Source organism: Ovis aries, chromosome 13, assembly GCF_016772045.2.
Source record: "Ovis aries strain OAR_USU_Benz2616 breed Rambouillet chromosome 13, ARS-UI_Ramb_v3.0, whole genome shotgun sequence".
NCBI classification, from domain to species: domain Eukaryota; kingdom Metazoa; phylum Chordata; class Mammalia; order Artiodactyla; family Bovidae; genus Ovis; species Ovis aries.
Window position 1 is genome coordinate 7,003,579 of NC_056066.1, and position 24,354 is coordinate 7,027,932.

Sequence of the window (24,354 nt, forward strand, 5' to 3'; positions counted from 1 at the left end):
TCAATCGATGCACATTTCCCTGATTTTTTCCTAAAAGTTGTACTATTATTGTTATTTTGCCTTTTAAACTATTTTATTTGAGGGGAAACCCAACTAATCCATCCATATTTTCTGATTGCTTGATAGGTCTTCTTCAGTTCAGTTCAGTTCAGTTCAGTGCACTTCAGTCGCTCAGTCGTGTCCAACTCTTTGCGACCCCATGAACTACATACAGCACGCTAGACCTCCCTGTCCATCACCAACTCCTGAAGTTCACTCAAACTCACATCCATCGAGTCGGTGATGCCATTCAGCCATCTCATCCTCTGTCATCCCCTTTTCCTCATTCCTTCAAAGAAATCCCAGGGCTGATCTCCTTTAGAATGGACTGGTTGGATCTCTTTGCAGTCCAAGGGACTTCTTAAGTTTTTTTTAATCTTAAAAAAAAGGTTTTTGAATATTCTTTTCCCATTCATACAAAAGTACTAAAATCTGAATGAATTTATGAAATACAATAAGTTTAATTGCATTTTCAAATAAACAATGTACCAAAAACTAAATTCGCATCTCAAAAAATCTGAGGGTCTAAGGGCTGGAGGAAGCAAAAGCTGGAAGCAAGATTGCCGGGAGAAATATCAATAACCTCAGATATGCAGATGACACCACCCTTATGGCAGAAAGTGAAACACTAAAGAGCCTCTTGATGAAAGTGAAAGTAGAGAGTGAAAAAGTTGGCTTAAAGCTCAATATTCAGAAAACGAAGGTCATGGCATCCAGTCCCATCACTTCATGGCAAATAGATGGGGAAAGAGTGGAAACAGTGGCTGACTTTATGTTTCTGGGCTCCAAAATCACTGCAGATGATGATTGCAGCCATGAAATTAAAAGACATTTACTCCTTGGAAGGAAAGTTATGACCAACCTAGACAGCATATTAAAAAGCAGAGACATTACTTTGCCAACAAAGGTCTGTCTAGTCAAGGCTATGGTTTTTCCAGTGGTCATGTATAGATGTGAGAGTTGGACTGTGAAGAAAGCTGAGCGCCGGAGAATTGATGCTTTTGAACTGTGGTGTTGGGGAAGACTCTTGAGAGTCCCTTGGACTGCAAGGAGATCCAACCAGTCCATCCTAAAGGAGATCAGTCCTGGGTGTTCATTGGAAGGACTGATGTGGCCAATACTTTGGCCACCTGATGCAAAGAGCTGACTCATTTGAAAAGACCCTGATGCTGGGAGGGATTGGGGGCAGGTGGAGAAGGGGACGACAGAGGATGAGATGGCTGGATGGCACGGACTCAATACACATGAGTTTGGGTGAACTCCGGGAGTTGGTGATGGACAGGGAGGCCTGGCGTGCTGCGATTCATGGGGTCGCAAAGAGTTGGACACGACTGAGCGACTGAACTGAACTGAACTGAATGAGCACTTCAGGTTAACTCATATTAATCATGAAGCAACAATGTTTTCCAAGCTTTCCCTTTTTCACCAAAAGAAACAAAATTTCCGAAAATTATAACTTGGACTTCCCCAGTGGTACAATGGATAAGAATCTGCCCGCCAATGCAGGAGACACAGGTTCAACCCTTGAACCAGGAAGATTCCACATGCCAAGGAGCAACTCATCTGCGCACCACGCCTCCTGAGCCCACACGCCACAGCTGCTGAAGGCTGGATGCCCAGAGCCCGTGCTCCGCAGTGAGAGGCCACCGCAACAAGGAGCCCATGCACGGCAACTGGAGAGCGGAGCCCACTTGCCACAACTAGAGAAAACCCACATGCAGCGACAAAGATGCAGCACAGCCAAAATAAGTAAATGAATGAAATGAACTATACAGTGAAAAAAGAAAATGCCAAGTCAAACAAAACTATTAAAGTTTACACTTATAAAAAAAATTATAACTTATTCTATAATAGGTTAGGAGTTAGCAATTTTTTCAGCTAGAGGGCCAGACAGCAAATAATCTAGGCTTTGTACCCAGCTGTCTTGGATGCAACAGCTCCTTTGCAGAGCACAAGCAGCCACAGACAATATGTACACAAACAGGCGCGGCTGTGTTCCCAAAAAACGCTACTGACAAAAACAGGCAGCAGACCAGATTTGTCCCATAGGCCGTAGTTTGACAACCTTTGTTCTAGATGGTAAGGCCTATCAGAGTTACACCATATCATCACGGAGGAGAAAAGAGTGAAAATATACTTTTATAAATAAAATCAACTTGGGGAAACATGGCACAGTTTATGATAATAGTTCCACCAAATTGATGAAGATATCAAATATTCAGCTAGTCTGACCAAGTACCAATACTTAAATAATGCATCATGTCATGCTGACTATAACCAGAAAATTAAAATATAAAAGATTATCAGGTAATAGAAATACCATTCCTCCTAAAATTCTGCTGAGGGATTTTTTTGTTAAGCAAGCAATAAGAGTTTACAAAATTCTAACAACTTTAGATGCAGCTGAAACAGACACACTCCCTGTCTTCCTCAGTGAGGTGTACAGACAGATGAACTTTTTATTTGAAGACTTCTGAGGAAACACCCAATGCTTTCCTGCCCCCATAGTTACCTGCCTCTTCAGTAAATGACAACAGAAGACCAGGGTTTCTAAGTCTTCCATCTGCTTTTGATAGTTTTTATATCCCTGTATCTAGCACACAGGAATTAAACAATCACTATTTGCTGAATGAAGGACTGGGAAGCGAATGGCTAACTGAATGGATGTAAACAGCTCTCTCTTGCTACTTTATAAACGAATTTTAGTGCCTTGTTATGAGTCCTGGTCTGCTGCTTCTAATGTGATAAGGAAGGGCTCCATAAAAGTTTAATAGTATAACAAGTCGAGTAAGGTACTCAGTTTCTTTGTCTACAAAATGAACGTTATTCTTATAAATCATTTTATGATATTATGAGATGATGCATACGAATCCCATAAAACAGTGCCTCTCACAGTGTACGAATGCGTAAGTGTCGACTATCATCATTACAGAAATTAGACAACTAGACTTATTAGGGTTGTGTGTAAACAAACTTACAGTAAAAACATGATGAATTTGATTTCATTTATTTGGGACACTCAGGAGGCTTCCCTGGTGGCTCAGGTGGTCAAGAATCTTCCTGTGATGCAGGAGGCCCAGGTTAGTCCCTGGGTCGGGAAGATGCTGGGGAGGGGGAAACGGCAACCCACTCCAGGATTCCTGCCTGGAGAATCCCAGGGATGGGGGAGCCTGGTGGGCTAAAGCCCATGGGACTGCAAAGAATCAGACACCACTGAGCAGCTAACACATACACAGAATCCTCAGGGAATCTGGGTTTTTTCCAACTACTGCAGGTACCCAGTACAGGTATTTGAGAGATTTCTGCTTTTGGACAAGATGGAGTAACAAGGAATACATTCACACTCTTGCTTGAACCAATGGGGAAAAAAATCAGACAAATAAAGAAGACAACAGTTTTCACACATTAGCCAGCAGGCAGCATAGGACAGTGATTCTTGAGAGAAAGGAAACAAACAGGGTAAACCTTATGATGGCCCTGCTTACTGCCTGGAGAGTTTCCTGCCATGCCACAGGAACAGGAACTCAGAACAGGAACCCTGCAGTCTCTGAGTTGAAGACAGAGACCTGGGCATCCAGAGACACCCAGGTGGCCAGAGTTCACAGGGCAGAAACCCAGGAAAGAGAGTCGCACAGAGAAAAGACTCCGGAAATCTGCAGAGTCCCCCCAGTCTTCAGCTGAGAACAGATCAGTGTATGTATAAAAGGAAATTATCAAAGTCTGGGAAAGAATAACATGCAAGTTTTACAGGAAACAATCCCCAAGTTCACAAAGGGCCAGAACAGCTCCTGTTCCCACTAGTCACACTAAAAAAATAAAACCTTATCCTGGTTGCATCTGTTATAGTACTCAGAAGGGTTTTGCCTAGCAGCAAAGCAAAGTTAGCTCAAGGCTAAATGCTTCTCTAGTTCGTGTAACAAAGTATGAAGCAAGGCCTGAAAGGATGACGCTGTCTCTAAACAAGTTAACCACATCCTAGAATTGACGTACAAAAATATCCAACACCAAATAAGGCGAAACTCACAATGCGTGGAATCTAATAAAAAAAATCACCAAACATGAAGAAGCAGGAAAACGTAACCTATAGTGAGAAAAATCATTCCACTGAAAACCCAGAAATGACAAAGATGATAGAATTAGTAAACAAAGACATTAAAAGTTACTATAATTGTATTCATATACTCAAGAAGTTACAGGAAATATTAAATATGTTAAGTAGATACACAGAAGACATTTTTTTAAAAATACAAATCGAACTTCTGGAGATTAAAAACTACAATGTCAGAAATGAAAAATAAACTGGATAGGATTAACAGGTAACTAGGTATTGCCAAAAAATAATTAGTTAACTTGAAAACAGTAGTAGAAATTATTCAAAATGAAACAAAGAGAAAAATGGATGGGAAAAATAAAAAAACTATCAGTACCACTGCTGCTGCTGCTGCTGCTGAGTCGCTTCAGTCATGTCTGACTCTGTGTGACCCCATAGACGGCAGCCCACCAGGCTCCCCGGTCCCTGGGATTCTCCAGGCAAGAACACTGGAGTGGGTTGCCATTTCCTTCTCCAATGCATGAAAGTGAAAAGTGAAAGTGAAGTCGCTCAGTCGTGTCTGACTCCTAGCGACCCGATGGACTGCAGCCCACTAGGCTCCTCTGTCCATGGGATTTTCCAGGCAGGAGTACTGGAGTGGGGTGCCATCAGTACCACTATGAGAGGTCAAATACACATGTAACTGGAATCCTAGAAGACAGAAGAGGAGTGATCAAGAAAGATACATCTGAAGAAATAGCCAAAAATTTTTCCAAATTTATGAAATATATTGCTATATATCCAGGAAGCAAAATGAACACAAACCAAAGACATTACAAGAAAACTACAGACCAAAGTCTCTCATAAACACAGATGCAAAAAGTATTTACAAAAGTTACTAAATTGGATCCAGTAACATATAAAAGGATAATACATTGTAACCAAGTGGAATTTATTTCAGGAATGCAACTTTTACTTTAAGAGTCAAAAATCACCCAATCACTGTATCAACTGACTAAATAAGAAAGATCATCACAAATAAATGCAGAGAAGTATTTGAAAAAGTACAATGCCCATTCCTATTAAAAATTCTCAGCACATTAGGAAAAGAAGGGAACTTTCACAACATGATAGAGAGCACCTAAGATAAACCTACAGCAGCCATAATGTGTGTGAAAGTGTTAGTCATTCAGTCATGTCCGACTCTTTGCAACCCCATGGACTGTAGCCTGCCAGGCTCCTCTGTCTATGGAATTTTCCAGGCAAGAATACTGGAATTGGTTGCCCCTTACTCCAGAGGATCTTGCTGACCCAGGGATCAAACCCGTGTCTCGCATAGTGCAGGCAGATGCTTTACCATCTGAGCCCTGAGGGAAGCCCGTCATATCTAAGGGTAAAGAACAAACGCATCCTCCCTAAGATTACAAATAAAGCAAGGGTGTTCACTCTCACATTTCTATTTCACATTGCATAAGAGATGCTAGCCAGTGCAATAACAAAAAAGAAATTAATTAAAGGAATGCACATTAAAAAGGAGGAAATAAAACTTTTTATTCCCAGAAGACAGAAATATCTATGTAGAAAACTTTATGGGATCTATAAAAACAAAATGAGAACAAATGAAGTTAGCAAATTTCCAAGCCAGAATATCCATATAAGGAAATCAATTATATGTCTATATTGGTAAGGAACAACTGGTATTTAACTTTTTAAAATATGTAATTTATCACAGCATCAAAAAGAAACACTTAAGTATAAATTTTTTAAAAGCTGTGCAAAATCTGTACACTGAACACTGTTCGGAGAAGTTAAAGAAGACCTTTAAAAAATGAATTAAGTTAAAAACCTAATCAAAATTCTAGCAGGTTATTCAAAGAAACTGACAGGATAATTATAAAATTCACATGAAAGTGCAAAATGCCTAAAATGGTCAAAGCAATTTTGAAAACAAAAAATAAAGCTGAAGAACAATGTGAGAAAATTAGATCACTAATTCCAAACAACTATAGGGTCACCTTATGACATTATTTTAATACAGAGATGGCCATTGCTTTTTCACATATATTTCATCTTTGTAAAACATAAAAATATTACACATATCCCCTTTGACAACTGCCTCATCTTGTTCCTTCCTTCCTCCTTCCTAGAGGTAATTACGGTGTGTCTCACGACCTTTCCAGAACTTTTTTGCACATCTGTGTCCGTGTCTATGTAGACTTAGAAAATCGGAATTCTAGCATACCTTGGAGATACTGCAGGTCCAGTTGCAGACCACCACAATTAAGTGAACATCACAATAAAGCAAGTCACACAAATTTTCTGATTTCCCACTTCATATGTTTACACTACACTGTATTCTATTAAGACCGTGATAGCACTATGCCTAAAATAATACTGGACACACCTTAATCTAAAAACAGGATATTGCTAAAAAATGCTAAGCATCATCTGAGCCTTCAGCAAGTCATAATAGTAAACAACACTAAACATCACTGATCACAGAGCACCATAACAACTATAATAATGAAAATGATTGAAATACTGAGAGAATTACCAAAATGTAACACAGAGACATCAAGTGACCAAATGCAGTTGGGAAAAAGGCTCAAGGCACAACTACCACAAACCTTCAATTTGTAAAGAAAAATACAGGATCTGCAAAGCACAATAAAATGAGGTATGCTTGTGTTGTATGTGTTTAACACCATAAAGGAATAGATGAGAATGAGAAAAGCTTAAATTCTGGACAGCTGTTACCTAGGGCAGGGCCAGAGATGGGGTCAGGGTATGAGTATGGGTCAGCAGAAGGATAAGGATGCCTTTAGCAAGGATTGCATCTACACAGCTTCTAGTCTCTTGGTAATGTTTTGTTTTCTTAACCTGGCTGGTAGGAAACAGGGATACCTTGAATATATTTGGGTAAAAAGATTTCAAGATTTTTCAAAACTATATTATTTTCTATTACTTGAAATTCAAATACAGTGATTCCTATAGTACCACTGTCACAACTTTCAATACAGGATATTAATGTAACCTTAACAGCCAGGCATACTGAACATGTATGGTACTGAAGACAGTTGAGTATAAGACAATCTTGAGGCATAATTGTTAATATCATTATCCATGTTATTGTGAAGAACAGTATGGAGGTTCCCTAAAAAACTAAAAACAGAGCTATCATATGACCAGGTAATCCCACTCCTAGGCACATATCCAGAGAAAAAGATGAGCCAAAAGGATACAGGCACCCCAGTGTTCACTGCAGCACTGTTTACAACAGCCAGGACATGGAGCAACCTACATGTCCATGTGTATTTCACTTCAACAGGGGAGCTATAAAACATTACATATATTTTATATGTACTGATGTTGAAAAAATCTCTAAGACGTCCTATTTAAAGAAAAAAAGAAAGTTTCAAACTAATATGTACATTGAGTTTTTAAAATATGCATAACTGTTTACAATGGCTAAGGCATGGAAACAACCTAAATGTCCACTGACAGAAGAATGGGTAAATAAGATGTGTGTGTGGGGGGGTGTGTGTGTGTGTGTGTGTAATGGAATATTACTCAGCCATTAAAAACAATGAAACAATGCCATCTGCAGCAACATGGATGGACCTAGAGAGTGTCGTTCTGAGTGAAGTCAGACAGAGAAGGAGAAATATTGTGTGACATCCTTTATATGTGGAATCTAAAAGGAAATGATACAAATGAACTTACTTACAAAGCAAGAAGAGACTCACAGACTTAGAAACTGAACCTGTGGTTGCCAGGGAGAAGGAATAGAGAGTTTGGGATGGTCATGCGCACACTGCGACATTTAAAATGGATAACCAGCAAGGACCTACTGCATAGTACATGGAACTCGGCTCAATTTTATCAGGCAGCCTGGGCGGGAGGGGACTTTGGGGAAGAACTGATCCATGTATATTTTCGGCGGAGCCCCTTCGCTGTTCACCTGAGACTGCCACAGCGCTGTGAATTGGCTATGCTCCAATACAAAATTAAAAGTTCAAAATAAAGAAATTTAAAAGTGGGTTAAATGTATCACTAGGCATGTTAACAGGATGTGATTACATTTTGCAAACAGAGAAATTTACAAAACTATATATTGGTGAAATACAATGGTAACGATTTGCTTTAAAATACTATAGTAAAGAGATAGGTACATGAGACAGGGCAAAAATATTAATTATTGGAGCTAGATGATAGGTTTGTGCAGGCTCTTTACAACATTCAAGTTCAAAGTTTTTTTAAGGAAAAACATACTTTAATGCTGCAGAAAAGATGTAATCTTACTAATGTTAGTGTCAAAATGTGTTTCTGCAGAAGAGTAAAATTAAGTACTTTTATTCTGAGAACTTCTCAATAAAATGAGTTTAGACTCTGGACTCAAACATGTAAGATATTTTTAAAGTCCTATAATAAAAAGACCCCAGTTAAGCCCCTATGAACAGCAAAAGCATCTCTATAATCAACTACAAAACCTAAATTAACTCTGATCTCTTCTGCACATTAATCCATAATAGTCTGTTCCATCCGGAGCTCTCCCTCAAAACAAAATGTTTCGAGATCATAGAACAAAGAGTGTCATCCTCTCAAAGGCAAGCTACTGCTGATGTGTAACCAACAGCATCAGCCTTCCGTGGATGAAAATAGCCTTACACACTGCATGCACCAAAGACCAGAGTCCTGGAGACAGAGGAAGAAGAGCAAGGAAGTTACCAGGGAGGGATTCGGCCGGCTGAGAGCTTGCCCTTCTGCCCTTCACACAAGAGTCTGTTTGCAACTGAGACTGGGTTCTTGATTCCTATAAAATAAAATCAGCAGAAAGTGAAATCAGAAAGTCTTCAAGTTTCCTACTCAGTTTTGTGGCTGTTTCAATAAGACAACTTTTAAGTATCAATATCTTGGGAAACTTTCTATAAATATACTAATGAAAACCATTATTTATCATGAACAATAAGGAGCAAATCAAATATATGAATACCTACAGGTGTAAGAACAGAACAAATATAAAAACATACATTCTCATTTTATCATGTGCTATGGCAGAAAAGACTGAAATAACACAATTTTACATTAGGTTCCTTTTTAATAGATTTCAGGATAGAATTAAGAATTTAACTGGAAACTTGCCATCTATTATCAAAACCATGAACTTCCTCTAAGGAATACACCTGAGTACAACAGCTTCCTATTTCTCCTTAGGGAGGAAAATTAATGGACAAAAATTTTAAATCTCGCCTGCAAGAAAGAATAAAGTCCTACAAATGGGGAGAGAGTGGGGAGAAGAGGCCAAAGGCATACAAGACTGAGACTGATATGGCTAGGATTGCTTCCAGGAGGGAAAACAAAATGAAAAGGGAGAAAAGGGTGCTTCTCCAGAGGAAAAATAGGATAGGAGGTATTAGCGTAAAAAAGAACTGCCAGGGTGACAGAAACAATGGCAAGCATGACAATGCTTATGACAGAAGACGGGGACAGCAACTTAGGATCCAGTATGAGCCAGGCCCAGTGCCAAACCTTAACCAGTATCAGATTATTTAATGGACACTTCGCCTCTATCACATAAGTGCAGTTATAAACCCTATATGATTACTGAGCAAACATTTGCAAAGGTTAAGTTACCTGCCCAGGATCACATGCTGAGATTTTAACAGAGGCAGCTAATGACCACACACCCTTGACCACTGACTTATAGTCTCAGGACACTATTAATACAAAAATGAAAAAAAAAAAAACCAGGATATAAAGAGACTGAAAAACCTCAGATTAAACAACAGACTGACTTAAAACTAGATATTTAGCTAAACACCAAAAACTACTGTCCCCCACTAAAAAAAGATAAACTATCGAAAGAAGAAAAACTCAGATCTCTGTACGAAGCTCTTAAATTTATTTCTGTGTGTGAGGATTCAGTGGCATAAAGACTTTAATTAACTGATAAATTAACATAAATTCAAAGCTATAAATTCACCATCAAAGCTTCAAATGGACATCTATGATGTATGAAAAACTGACTCTGAAATTTACCAGGTAAACTTTGTAAAAAAAAAAAAAACCAAATGAACAGGCACTCATCTTACAAAATACCATTTCTTATTCAAAGCTACTGTAACTGAGGGCGGTTTGTGTACAAAATAGACAAATATATCAATGGAACAGAATAAAGCCAAAGTTGAGATACACACATGTGTGAATGAGGATATTTAATATGTAATATGGACAGAATTGCAAATGTAGGAAAGGATGGACTGTCTATGAGAGATGGACAGAACAGAGCGATGGGGGTCAGACTGCTTTATAACTGTACCAGCTATCAGTGGGTTGCTTCGCAGCTATAAACGCACCCTTGGTTGCCTGATGGGTAAAAGTGGGCATGGGCCATCTAACCACGCAGCCGAGGCCAGCTGGCACACGGGTCAGCTTTGTCAGGAGAGGGCACTGGAGACCCAACGCAGAGGCCAGGCTCCTGGAGCACACAGGCATTCACACTACGTGACCCACGCGGCTCTCTCCAGCGCCAAGTGCCTGTGGGGTGCAGCTTCCTCCAGCATTCGCCCACCACATGTTTTCCCTACTCCTGACTCAGGCCGCAGCAGCACAGCGGACAGCCCCAGAAAGAAACAGACCATAGTCACGGATCCCACACCTTCTCCCCAGTTCCACACAAAACAAAGGATCCTGTGGGGCTGGCTGCCTAGGGAGCCAAAACACCAGTCCTCATCCCAGGAACAGAGGTTTACCTCCCACAGCTTCCTGAGCTCTGTGTGCCCACCTGCCAGTCTGAGCCCCACAAGATGGTTTCTGCTCCCACCGGAATACGACTTGAGTAACCCAACAACTTCTCTGCCAGACAGCAGGCTGCAGCCACACCTGGTTCAGTGAGGTTTGAACTTCCTTCCACATTTTCCTTACATGGGCATTTCCCCTTTGCTCTTCACATTAAGCTTCTCCAGTTTAAACTCCTGTGTGGTTTCTGTCTCCTAGCTGGACCCAGTCTGATACAATAAACTTGGTCAAATTACTAAATCTCTCCCGTGTCTCAGATTCCTCAATTATAAAATGGGGATAAAAGCATTGATCTCAGAAAGTTTTCCTGAGCACTAAATGATTTAACACACATGAACTACTGGAGAACAATCCATGGTAATAGTCACCCAATAAATGGTTGCTGTTATTATCCTTACTATTATTACTCAATAACTATACAGGGACAATTTGTTGATCATTTCAGATACTGATCAACAAACAATGCATTCAAGAAGCCAGTGAAAAATAAATTACACATATATTTGAAGAATATGTAAGTGACTGCACCTACAGTTATGACTGGGAGCTGACTGTGGCACAGATCATGAACTCCTTATTGCCAAATTCAGACTTAAATTGAAAAAAGTAGGTAAACCCACTAGACCATTCAGGTATGAACCAAATCAAATCCCTTACGATTATACAGTGGAAGTGACAAACAGATTCAAAGGATTAGATCTGACAGACAGAGTGCCTGAACAACTATGGACGGAGGTTTGTGACATTATATAGGATACAGTGATCAAGACTATCCCCAAGAAAAAGAAAGGTAAAAAGGCAAAATGGTTGTCTGAGGAGGCCTGAGAAATAGCTATGAAAAGAAGAGAAGCAAAAGGCAAAGGAGAAAAAGAAAGATATACCCATTTGAATGCAGAGTTCCAAAGAATAGCAAGGAGAGATAAAAATGCCTTCCTTGGTGGTCAGTGCAAAGAAATAGAGGAAAACAATAGAATGGGAAAGACTAGAGATCTCTTCAAGAAAATTAGAGATACCAAGGGAACATTTCATGCAAAGATGGGCTCGATAAAGGACAGAAATGGTATGGACCTAACAGAACCAGAAGATATTAAGAGGTGACAAGAATACACAGAATTATACAAAAAAAGATCTTCACAACCCAGTTAATTATGATGGTGTGATCACTCACCTAGAGCCAGACATCCTGGAGTGTGAAGTCAAGTGGGCCTTAGGAAGCATCACTATGAACAAAGCTAGTGGAGGGGATGGAATTCTAGTTGAGTTATTTCGAATCCAGAAAGATGATGCTGTGAAAGTGGGGCACTCAATATGCCAGCAAATTTGGAAAACTCAGCAGTGGCCACAGGACTGAAAAAGGTCAGTTTTCATTCTGATCCCAAAGAAAGGCAATGCCAAAGAATGCTCAAACTACCGCACAATTGCACTTATCTCACACACTAGCAAAGTAATGATCAAAATTCTCAAAAGTCAGTACTTGACTTCAATAGTACTTGAACCATAAACTTCCAGATGCTCAAGCTGGATTTAGAAAGGCAGAGGAACCAGAGATCAAATTGCCAACATCTATTGGATCATCAAAAAAGCAAGAGAGTTCCAGAAAACATCTATTTCTGCTTTATTGACTATGCCAAAGCCTTTGACTGTGTGGATCACAATAAACTCTGGAAAATTCTGAAAGAGATGGGAATACCAGACCACCTGACCTGCCTCTAGAGAAACCTGTATGCAAGTCAGGAAGCAATAGTTAGAACTGGACATGGGACAACAGACTGGTTCCAAATAGGAAAAGGAGTACGTCAAGGCTGTATATTGTCACCCTGCTTATTTAACTTATATGCAGAGTACATCATGAGAAATGCTGGGCTGGATGAAGCACAAGCTGGAATCAAGATTGCCAGGAGAAATATCAGTAACCTCAGTATGTAGATGACACCTCCCTTATGGCAGAAAGTGAAGAAGAACTAAAGAGCCTCTTGATGACAGTGAAAGAGGAGAGTGAAAAAGTTGACTTAAAGCTCAACATTCAGAAAACGAAGATCATGGCATCCAGTCCCATCACTTCATGGCAAATAGGTGGGGAAACGGTGGCAGGCTTTATTTTTGGGGGGGCTCCAAAATCACTGTAGATTTGACTGCAGCCATGAAATTAAAAGACACTTGCTCCTTGGAAGAAAAGTTATAACCAACCTAGATAGCACATTAAAAAGCAGAGACATTACTTTCCAACAAAGGTCTGTCTAATCAAAGCTATGGTTTTTCCAGTAGTCACATATGGATGTGAGAGTTGGGAGTACAAAGAAAGCTGAGCACCGAAGAATTGATGCTTTTGAACTGTGGTGTTGGAGAAGACTCTTGAGAGTTCCTTGGACAGCAAGGAGATCCAACCAGTCCATCCTAAAGGAAATCAGCCCTGTATATTCATTGGAAGGACTGATGCTGAAGCTGAAACTCCAATGCTTTGGCCACCTGATGTGAAAAACTGACTCCTTCGAAAAGACCCTGATGCTGGGAAAGATAGAAGGTGGGAAGAGAAGGACGTGACAGAGGATGAGATGGTTGGATGGCATTACCGACTCAATGGACATGAGTTTGAGTGAACTCCAGGAGTTGGTGATGGACAGGGAGGCCTGGCGTGCTGCAGTCCATGGGGTCGCAATGAGTCAGACACAACTGAGCGACTGAAGTGAAGTGAAGTGAAGTGAAGTGAATTTACTCAGTCGTGTCCGACTCTTTGCGACCCCAAGGACTCTAGCCCACCAGGTTCCTCCCTCCTCAGGATTCTCCAGGCAAGAGTACTGGAGTGAGTTGCCGTTTCCTTCTCCAGGGGATCTTCCCAACCGAGGGATCGAACCCGGTTCTCCTGCATTCCAGGCAGACGCTTTAACCTCTGAGCCACCAGGGAATCCCAACTGAACCGAACTGAAAACCTTAAGAAATGGAAAAGCCATAAAAAGGAGAATAATAAGTTTAACAAATAAAAATTTAAGTTCCAATATGATAAAGCACATTATAAACAGGGTTAAATGGCAAGCCACATAAGAAGGGTGAACAGAGAAATGCTAATGGCCTTGAAGAATATGAAATTTCATTAAATGCTAATAATATCTCAGAATAAAAGAAATTAAAACTAATTAAAATGTTCTTCATGCTGTCACAAAAATCAGAAAAGATATAGAAGATTACAACAAATGTGTAAGTAAATTGACCTAATTGATATATACAGAAAACACACCCAACAACTACATAATGCTCTTTGGAAGTTCACATGGAACATTCATTAAAATACACCATAAGCAGAGCCACAAAGTAAGTCTCAAGAAGTTTCAAGGGGTTGGAATCTTTCAGACTATGTTCTCTGATGACAGTGACATTAAACTGGAAGCCAATAAAATGTTTAGGCAAATAAATCTGACAACTCATTTAAAAAAGACAAATTCCTTGGAAAATACACATAAGAAAAATAAAGATAGTCATATAACTGGTAAGAAAATTGAAACCCATGTATTAAAACTTTCCACAAAGAAAATTCCAGTAATTCAAAATAACCAATGAATGCTTCCAAATAATTTTTAGAAATCATTCCAATTGTATGCATACCCTTTCAAAGAACAGAGGAGAAAAAAAAAAAAAAAAACCAACTCATTTTATAAAGCCAGCCAAACATGATTCCAAAATCTAAAGAGAATATTTTAAGTTAAGTAAAATTAAAGCTGATCCTTACATGAACATAGATGTCAAAATCTTAAACATCGGAAATCAAATCCAGTGGATGTAAAAAACAAGATTCAATCAAGAAGAGTTTATGCCAGGAATGAAAAGTTGGTTTAGCATTAAAAAAAAAAAAATCGTAAATTTTATCATATCTACAAAATAAAGAATAAGAGTCAAAGATGCAGAAAAGCACTTAATATCAGTAAACTAAAACTAGAAAGAAACGTCCTCAGTCTGATAAAGAGCATTTATGAAAATCGTATAGCTGGCAGCACACAGTATGGTGAAATATCTGAGTCCCCCTCTGAAGTCAGGAACAAAATCAGGATGTACACTATCATCACTTGTATTCAATACTGCACTGAGTCTGAGCCAGAAAAAATATGCAAGGTAAAAAACAAAAATGTTAAATATTGGAACGGAAAAAGCAAAACTGTCATGATTCAAAGATGGTGTGACTGTGTAAGTAGAAATTATAAAAGAAATTTATTTTTCTAACTGCTTAAATTAACAAAGTTATCAAGACCACTGAATACAAGCCCAATACACAAACCTCAACTGTCTCTCTAAATACAAAAATAATTGGATACTAATATTTTTAAAATATACTTAGTCATAAAAAAATATCTGGAATAAATCTAATAGCAGATATATAAGATATCTATATTAAAAACCATAAGATACTGCTGAGGAAAGTAAACATTACTTATATAGATGTACACATCCCATGTTCACAACAGAAAGACACAATATTATGAAGATGTCAGTTGTCCACATATGGTTCTATACATATATTCAACGCAATACCAATCACAATCTCAGCAGGGTTTTACTATGAACACTGACAAGCTGATCCTAACAATTTTGTGAAAATGTCATAAATTGAAAAATAGCCAATACAACTGTAAAGGGGGAAAAAGGAAGCTGGAAATCTTATAAAACCAGACTATCAAGACACAATGTCAAGCTATAGCAATCAAGACAGTATGGCACTGGCGATAGCATAATAGACAGAACAATGGAATAGAAGGTACAGAAACAAACTACTACACATAGTTATCTGATCTGCTAACACTCTTCGGAGGAAAGGATTCTCCTTTCTATTGACAATGGCAATAAGCCATCTGGATATTCATAAGAGGGAAAAAAATTAATGTTGGTTCTGACTTCACCTACTCTAAAATGAATCTGAACTTCATAAGAAAGCTAACTATGAAGGGTTAAAAACAATAGAACTGCTATCTTCAATAGGAAGCTATCCTCAAATTTTTGGGTAGGCAAAGATTTCTTAAAATACCAAAAAAAAAAAAAAAAAAAATTAGCCATAACAAAAACAGCTGATAACTTAAACCTCATTAAAAGACTGAAAAGCTGGACCAGAGACTGGGAATAGATATTCCCAATACACGCATCTGACAAAGGATTTATATCAAATACATAAAAAGTAATCCAACAAATCTATTCTAAAAATCCAATAAAAAGTACACAAAAAACAAAAACATAGTACACAAGGATATCTCAATGGCCATGACACATGAAAATGTTCTCCATGTCATTAGTCTCCAGGGAAATTCATATTAAAACAGTAATACCACTACAAACATATCAATTGACTAAATTTTAAAAGGAGTGACAATACCAAACATTGCCAAAGATGTCAAGTAACTGAAATGCTCATAGATCATGGGAGTATAAAGGTAACAGCTACTTTTGAAAACTGGGCAGTTTCAGCTGTAGCCAAACACATATGTATCTAAACTTACCATTCTAAATCCTAGGTTTATACTCAAAGGAAGTAAGTGAACATGTCTACCAAAAAACTTGTACAAAAATATGCACTGGAGTTTTTTATTATTATTATTCATAAGAGTCAAAAACTAGAAATTATTCAAATATACACTGAGGAGAACAAATAAGTTATTATATACTCATGCAACAAAATGCTGCTACCACAAAATTAAAAAGCTGTTGTGATACAAATCATACATCAATCTCACAGGCATAAAAGCAAGCAAAAGAAACCAGACACAGAGGGGTATGATTCCATTCATATGAATTTGAGCCAAGGGCAAATTAATCTATAGTGCCTAAAGTCAGAATTAGGGGAGAAGGAGAAGCAGGTGGGATGGGAATACTGGTGATATAAACTAAGAAGAGGCATAAAGAACCTGTCTGGCAGTTTGGAAAGGTTTTCTCTTTTGACATGGAAATCTTTTATGTCTGGGTTTTGGGTGGTGGTTTACAAGGCTATATACATGTAGGAATTCATGAAGCTTTATATTTAAAATCTGTGCCCTTCATGTATATTTCACTTCAGTAAGTGAACCACCATACATTATATACATTTTATATGTAGTGATGTTTAAAAAAATCTCTAAGACATCCTGTTTAAAGGAAACAAGAAAGTTTCATAATAACTGATATCATTATTTTTTATCTACCATTAAAGCTTCATTTTTTTAAAATATGTGCAAAACTGTATTTCTATTACATAGAAATATAGATAAATGAATTTTATTTTACTGGTTAAACCCTGCAGGGAGAGTTTTGGAAGGAAAGATTTGGAAGACCAAAGGTAAATTTTATTTATATCATTTAAATTTCTTAACAATAAAAATATATTATTAGTGTATTCAAATAATTGCAAAATTAATGAAATATGCCCATTCCAATTTTAAATGTCTGTAATCTCTTGCAGGGCGAAGGAGAATGATCACACTCGAAGCAAAGACTTGGACATATGCTGTTTCACTGTTTTCTTTAAAACTATCTATAGGTAAGACTTTATGTTTTAAATTCAATAAAAGAAAAAAATGTTTGTTTTCAATATTATTACAAGCAAGAATGATGAAAACAACTGGGCTGTCTTTAGGAGGAATGAAATGGTAATATTCAGTTTTTTGTTAAGAGTAGAGATAATGTGCTTTAATGTTTACATACCACTCAGTGCCCCAACAGCTCCAAAATTCAAGGATTTTCCATCCATTATACTGGCGTCACATTCAATTTCACCCAAGAGATTTAGATTAGACCCCATTCCTGCATTTGTAAAAGGAGAATCCTAAAAGATAAAAGCAAAAATTAAAATACCATTAGTCTTTTTTTTATTTACCATTAGTCTTAAAGAAAAATTGCCAATGCTTAAAAAACTCTTCTAAACACGAGGAAGGTAAAGAACACTTCCCAACTCACTGTATGATATCAATACAACACTGACTCCAAAACAAGACAAAGACAAGGAACAAAACCTACAGATCAACATACTCATGAATAGTGACACCAAAATCCTCAAGGAAACAAAACGCATCAAAATATGAAAGTATTATATACCATGAACAAGTGGGATTCCGGGAAAACAAGTTTGGTTTAATAACTTAAACTCATTGTAATACATCATGTTAATACAGAACAAAACCAAAACAACAACAAAAAAATCATATTAATAGACCAATAAAAAGTATTTGACAAAATTCAATATGCTTTCATGAGAAAAACACTCAACAAACTAGAAATAGAAGGGAATATACTTAACATGATAAAGGGCATCTACAAAAGTAAGTCTAGAGCTAACATCATAATTAATGGTGAAAGACTCTTTCCCCTAGCATCAGGAACAACACAGCAATGCTTGTCTCACGACTTCTATTCAAAATTATAGCGTATATTCTGGACAGGATAATTAGGCAAGAAAAAGAAACAAAAAGCATCCAGATTAGAAAGGAAGAAGTAAAATTACCTCTTTTGGAAGATGACATGAACTTGTACACAAAAAAAATCATAAATCTCCATTAAAAAACTACTAGAACTAATAAAAAAGTTCAATGGGGTTGTAGGATATAAGCTCAACATGCAAAAACCAATTGTATTTCAGTACATCAGCAATGAAAAATCTGAAAATGAAATTAAGAAAACAATTCAACTTATATTCACATCAAAAAGAATAAAATACTCAGGAATAAACTTAACAAAAGAAGTGTAAGATTTGTACATGTACATAAAACATGTTTTTAAAAAATTAAAGGCCTGAATCAAAAGAAGGACCCATGTACATAGAACAGAAGACTTAGTATCTTTAAGATGACCCAGAGAGATGGTATGGGGAGGGAGATGGGAGGGGAGTTCAGGATTGGGAACACGTGTACACCTGTGGGGGATTCATGTTGATGTATGGCAAAACCAATACAGTATTATAAAGTAAAATAAAGTAAAAAAAAAAAAAAAAAAAGATGGTAATACTCCCCAACTTGGGCTGATTCAATACAATCCCATATCAAATCCTCACTGCTATTATTTTGTAGAATTTGATAAACCAATTTTACAATTCATATATAACTACAACGAATTAAGAACAGTCAAGACATTCAGTTCAGTTCAGTTCAGTCGCTCAGTCGTGTCCGACTCTTTGCAACCTCATGAATCGCAGCATGCCAGGCCTCCCTCCCTGTCCATCACCAACTCCCAGAGTTCACTCAGACTCACGTCCATCGAGTCAGTGATGCCATCCAGCCATCTCATCCTCTGTCATCCCCTTCTCCTCCTGCCCCTAATCCCTCCCAGCATCAGAGTCTTTTCCAATGAGTCAACTCTTCGCATGACGTTAGTGTTGTGTAAAGTTCTAGGAAGTTTTTCTCACGTGCCAGAAAGGGGCTGGGTTGATGGCAGTTTTAAACTTTCAGCTTCCTTAGCGTCCTCTCATATGAGGACCCTCACTGAGACAGATACTAGGAGTTGGACTGGGGCAGGGGGGAAAGAGGGTGTCATCTCATTGTCTCTGGGGAGCCCCATGTCTCTAGCCCATTTCTCTTTTCTCAATATTGATTAAAGGTGAGCTTTCAAAGGCTGCCCAACCACAAGTTGCGCTTTAGCCCAAGCCATTGTGCCTTCTGATGTTTATGGATTCATGGAAGTAGAAGCTAAGAGGAGTGTGGACGGGCTAGTGGGTAGCAGAAAACATCAGGGAAAATGAATGTTTGCTTGGTTAGGGTCCCTGAAATGGCCCAGGCCTGGTGGGTACCAATTAAACTTTGCAAGGCCTAGAAGTCCTAGGCTATCTATCCAGTGTTCCATGCTGTATCACACAAGCCCCTTTGCCAGGGTGGGCCCAGATGCTTTTGAGCTGGACCACATGTGGACAGTCTGGTCCTTGCTGACTGGCAGGACAACTCCTAGGAAATGTCTTAGTGCACAGTCAGAAGTCACCAGATGATGTTGAGTTTCTGTCCCTGAAAAACTAAGAATGGGGTTTAAGGAAAAACTGGGGCTTCTTTTTAAAATTAAAACAAAACAGACAACAACAACAAAAGAATAGTCAAAACAATCTTTCAAATAAAACAACAAAATTGGAGGGCTCACACTTTGAGGTTTTATAACTTACTACAAATTACAGTAATCAAGACAGTGTGACAGGGACATACAGCTAAGGACAGATATATAGATCAATGCACTAGAAATGTCCAGAAATAAGCCTTATGCTTATGGTCAATCCATCAAGGCTCTCACGGAAGAATAGTGGAGTAGTTTGTCATGACAAAGGTCTGTATAGTCAAAGCTAGGGTTTTTCCAGTAATCATGTACAGATTTGAGACTGGACCATAAAGAATTCTGAGCAGCAAAGAACTGATGCTTTCAAACCATGGTGCTAGAGAAGATTCTTGAGAGTCCTCTGGACAGAAGGGAGATCAAACCTGGAAATCAACCCTGAATACTCACTGGAAGGACTGATGCTGAAGCTGAAGCTCCAATACTTTGGCCACCTGATGCAAAGAGGGTGGGTGACTCATTGGAAAAGATCCTGATACTGGGAAAGATTGAAGGCAACAGGAGAAGGGGATGACAGACGATCAGATGGACATGATTGATTCAACTGACATGAATTTGAGCAAACTCTGGGAGATAGTGAAGGACAGGGGAACTTGGTGTGCTACAGTCTATGGGGTAACAAAGAGTTGAACATGACTTAGTGACTAAACAAGTCTTTTCCAAAAACGGTGATGGATCAACTGGACATCCAATGCAAGAGAATATCTGAGTCAGAAATCTCAGTCAATCCAGAAAATTAACTCTGTTCTAAGCTAACATAAATACTATCCAGGAAACCAGGGCAATTCTTTATCCATTTGGTGGTCTTTGTGTTAGACCACCAAGTGTACAAAATCATCTACAAATGTCCCCAGTTTCTTGAATTTCTGCCAGACCCAAGGAAAACTGACCACAACACGAAGATCTCCATCGTATGTGTTAATACCTGTAACTTGAGCAAAGGGGTCAGGGATTTGAGACCAGGCCTTTTGTCCTAATGCAAATAGAAAACCTAATTGTCCATAGGATTTTACAAATATGATCACAGGGAAAAAAGCCACAAAGGGATTGTAAAATTAAATAGAAAATGAGTGACACAGACAATAAGTATTTTGAGAACTCAAAGGGAAGTGGGCCAGTATGAGATGAAGAAGTTAATAGCAGTCTTCCTGAAGAATGTATAGCACAAAAGCAAAGACTGGTCAGAAAATTCCACTTGGTGGTTATGCTGTAAGCAACAGGTAGGCAGCCATAAAGTGTCAGAGTCACAGAAGACACATTTAGGAAATATGGTTGGCTGGAGCCAAATAGATTGCTCCATGTCACTCATCAGAATCCGGATTTGACTGGAAAATGATGAGAAGCTCTTCAAGCTTTCTATAGAAACAAAAGTCAAGTATATTGATCAAGGAAACATAAACTGATATTCACATATTATTTGAAAAGGAAGAGGAGGAAACTGAAATGAGAGAGACCAAATGGAAGGCCTTTTCACAACGTAGGTCTCAGATGATTCCAACAGGGAAAAGGAAGAAGAAAGAGAAGGAAAGGACCATAACTTCCAAACTTGGGAGACAAATAAAACCATTATTAAGAGAAAGCACTTTCTAAGATGAAGGGAAGAAAGTGGATAATTAGGTGTAACAAGTTTGAATAAGGCCTTCCAAGCAAATATTCTACCTAAATCATTTCACAACTTGATCTTGGGAAAGAGAGCCAACTTAGGACAGACTATGGTTTAGAACAGATAAAGACTGAATTTTTACCCTAGATTATTTCCTTTTCTTTCTTCTTCTTCTTTTTTTTTTTTTTTTTTTTTGAGCAGAGAAAGGGTTTACTGCAGGGTCAAGCAAGGAAAACAGGTGGCTTGTGCTCAAAAACCTGAACCCATATATTAAAAAATATAAAAACCTAAGTCAGAAACCTCTATGACATTGAAGACAGAAACTGTACAAGTAACACAAATTACCACTCTGTGTGTGTGTTAGTTGCTCAGTCATGTCCAACTCTTTGTGACCCCATGGTTGCATTCCTTCTCCAGAATTACCACCATATTTCAAGGTTTTTTTTTTACTCTACATAACTTCCCTTGCCAATCACATATATCTTTCAAAATACGTGAGAAAGGAATTGAAATGTGAGAAAACTTTAAATTTAAATTTATGGATGCTTCAGTAATTCCCAAAATACACATACAACAATATAACAGTATACATACAATCTCAACAATCTTTAAAATGAATAAGCGCTATAAAATTAGGGTTTTCCAGGTGACTCAGTGGTAAAGAATCCGCCTACCAATGCAGGAAGGTTGGGAAGATCCCCAGGAGCAGGAAACGGCAACCCACTCCAGTATTCTTGCCCAGAGAATTCCATGGACAGAGGAGCCTGGGGAGTCACAAAGAGTAGGACATAACAGAGCACAGATGCAAATGAATGCTACAAAATTAATTTGAATATAATATCGAATACAGTATAAAAATATAAATACAAATACAATGCAGGAGACACAGGAGGAGAGGATTCAACCTCGGGGCTGGGAAGGTCCCCTGGAGGAGGAAATGGGAACCCACTGCAGAATTCTTGCCTGGAAAATTTCATGCACAGAGGAGCCTGGTGGGCTACAGTCCATGGGATTATAAAGAGTTGGACACGACTGAGAGACTGAGCAAGGATACAAAGTTAGAAATCACTAAGTGAACAAAACCAAATTATTCTAAAAATGACTCTTGCCTGATGGCTTAAATTTGATATCTTAAAAATATGTAAGAAAAAAGGGTATAAGCAATTTTTTTTCAAAAATATTTCTCCTACTTCAAAATACATTTATAATGTCAAAAGTGTGTCTACTAAACCTCTACCTCTGACCCTGAAGCCATAATAGGGATCATATGTGTCCTCCTAACTAGAAAATCAGACAACACATATGAAATAGACAGACTCCATTCAATAGCTGGCACAGGACTGTAATCCTGAGAAAAAGACACAAATCAGGTGCCTCCAATTAATCCCTAGAGATACTCTTTAGGCCACAGCAGAAAGAGGAACCCAAAAAAGAATCAAAATTCTTTCAAAGTTGTGCAGACAAAGTTAGAGGTTCATGGAGGCCAGGAAAGCTTGACTATGCAGTACCAGACGCAAAAAGGAGACACAGAGAGAATGCCAGAGGCCCATAGGGCCCTGACCCTACAGGCGCACCAGCCTACAGTGCCTGAGAGGGCTTCCAAGGGCACCGAAAGAACCTCAGAAAGGAGGAAGCCACATAGTTCCTGGCACTCACAGAGGGGAGAGTAAGTCAGCTCCCACCAGCCAGAGTGAGGACATCAGGAATGTCTCAGACGGCAACGTCAAGAGTTGGGCCAAATCAGCCCTAGAAAGAAGGCAACTCTAGCCTTGTACTAGCGAGGTTTTAGCGATGCCACAGAAGGATCAAAACAATCTAAACTAACAGTGTCCCAGAACAAAGTCCTACAATATTTGAAGAAATACTACAATATCCAACCTCCAAAGATGCAAAACTCAAGTGTTTAAAAAAAAACAAAGATGACCAGCATGCAAATAAGCATAAAGCTATGGCTCATAACCAGAAGAAATTACCAAACAATAAAAACAGGTCTAGAGATGACAGTTGACAGAATTAGCAAACGACTCTGATGTTAACTAACAATGTTAAACTGTATGTTCAAGCAGATACAGGAAAACATGAAGAAGGAAAAAAAAAGGAAGCCATAAAAAAAAAAAACTTCTAGAGATGAAAAATATAATAATCAAAGGTAAAAACTTTGATGCGAAGAAAGAGTTTCACATTAGGTAAAAAGGAAATCTGAATAAAGTATGGACTTTAGTTAAACATAATGTGTCAATACAGGTTCATTAATTGTTAGAAATATATCATACTAATGTAGACACTAGTCAGGTATTGGGTATACTGAAATTCTCTGAACTATTTTCTCAGTTTTTCTGTAAATCTAAAACTGTTCTAAAACTAAAGATTTATTTTAAAAATAGCAAGCCACAGTCTGGGAGAAAAACTTAATAAAACATAAAGGTAAAGGACTTGTATCCAGTACATAAAAAAATCATACAACACAGTAAGACAATCCGCAGTTTTTAATGGGCAAACAGTTTCATGTACAGATTGCAAATAATACATGAAAAGATGCATAATAGCATTAGTCATTAGGGAATGCAAACTAAAACCACAAAATACCACTAAAATGGTTAAATTTAAAAGGCCAACAATAGTGAGCTTTGGCAAGAATGTAGAGCAACTGTAACCCCTATACACTGCTAGTGAGAATAAAAATAGCACAGAGTTTGGCAGTTTCTTTAAAGTTGAGCATACATTTACCATAGATCCAGCAATTCTACTCCTAACTATTTATCCAAGAAAAATGAGAGCATATGTCCACATAAAGACTTAAATGAAAATGTTCATATCAACTTTAATCAGAACAGCCAAACACAGGACAACACAA

General features: G+C 38.2%; 1 protein-coding gene across 6 annotated transcripts in view; it reads right to left on the reverse strand.

Moving 5' to 3' along the window:
- Nucleotides 1-24,354, reverse strand: part of TASP1 (taspase 1) — a 273,068-nt gene that overhangs the window by 203,544 nt on the left and 45,170 nt on the right. For all 6 annotated transcript variants that reach the window (XR_006055806.1, XM_027976480.3, XM_042230423.1 and 3 more), the window contains 2 exons: nucleotides 17,519-17,639; nucleotides 8,798-8,882 (listed from right to left, as the gene is read on the reverse strand). Coding sequence is in view for 5 of the 6 variants with exons in the window: in XM_042230423.1 (XP_042086357.1) it covers nucleotides 8,798-8,882; nucleotides 17,519-17,639 (206 nt within the window). In the remaining variant the exon portion in view is untranslated. The remainder of the gene's footprint in view (nucleotides 1-8,797; nucleotides 8,883-17,518; nucleotides 17,640-24,354) is intronic.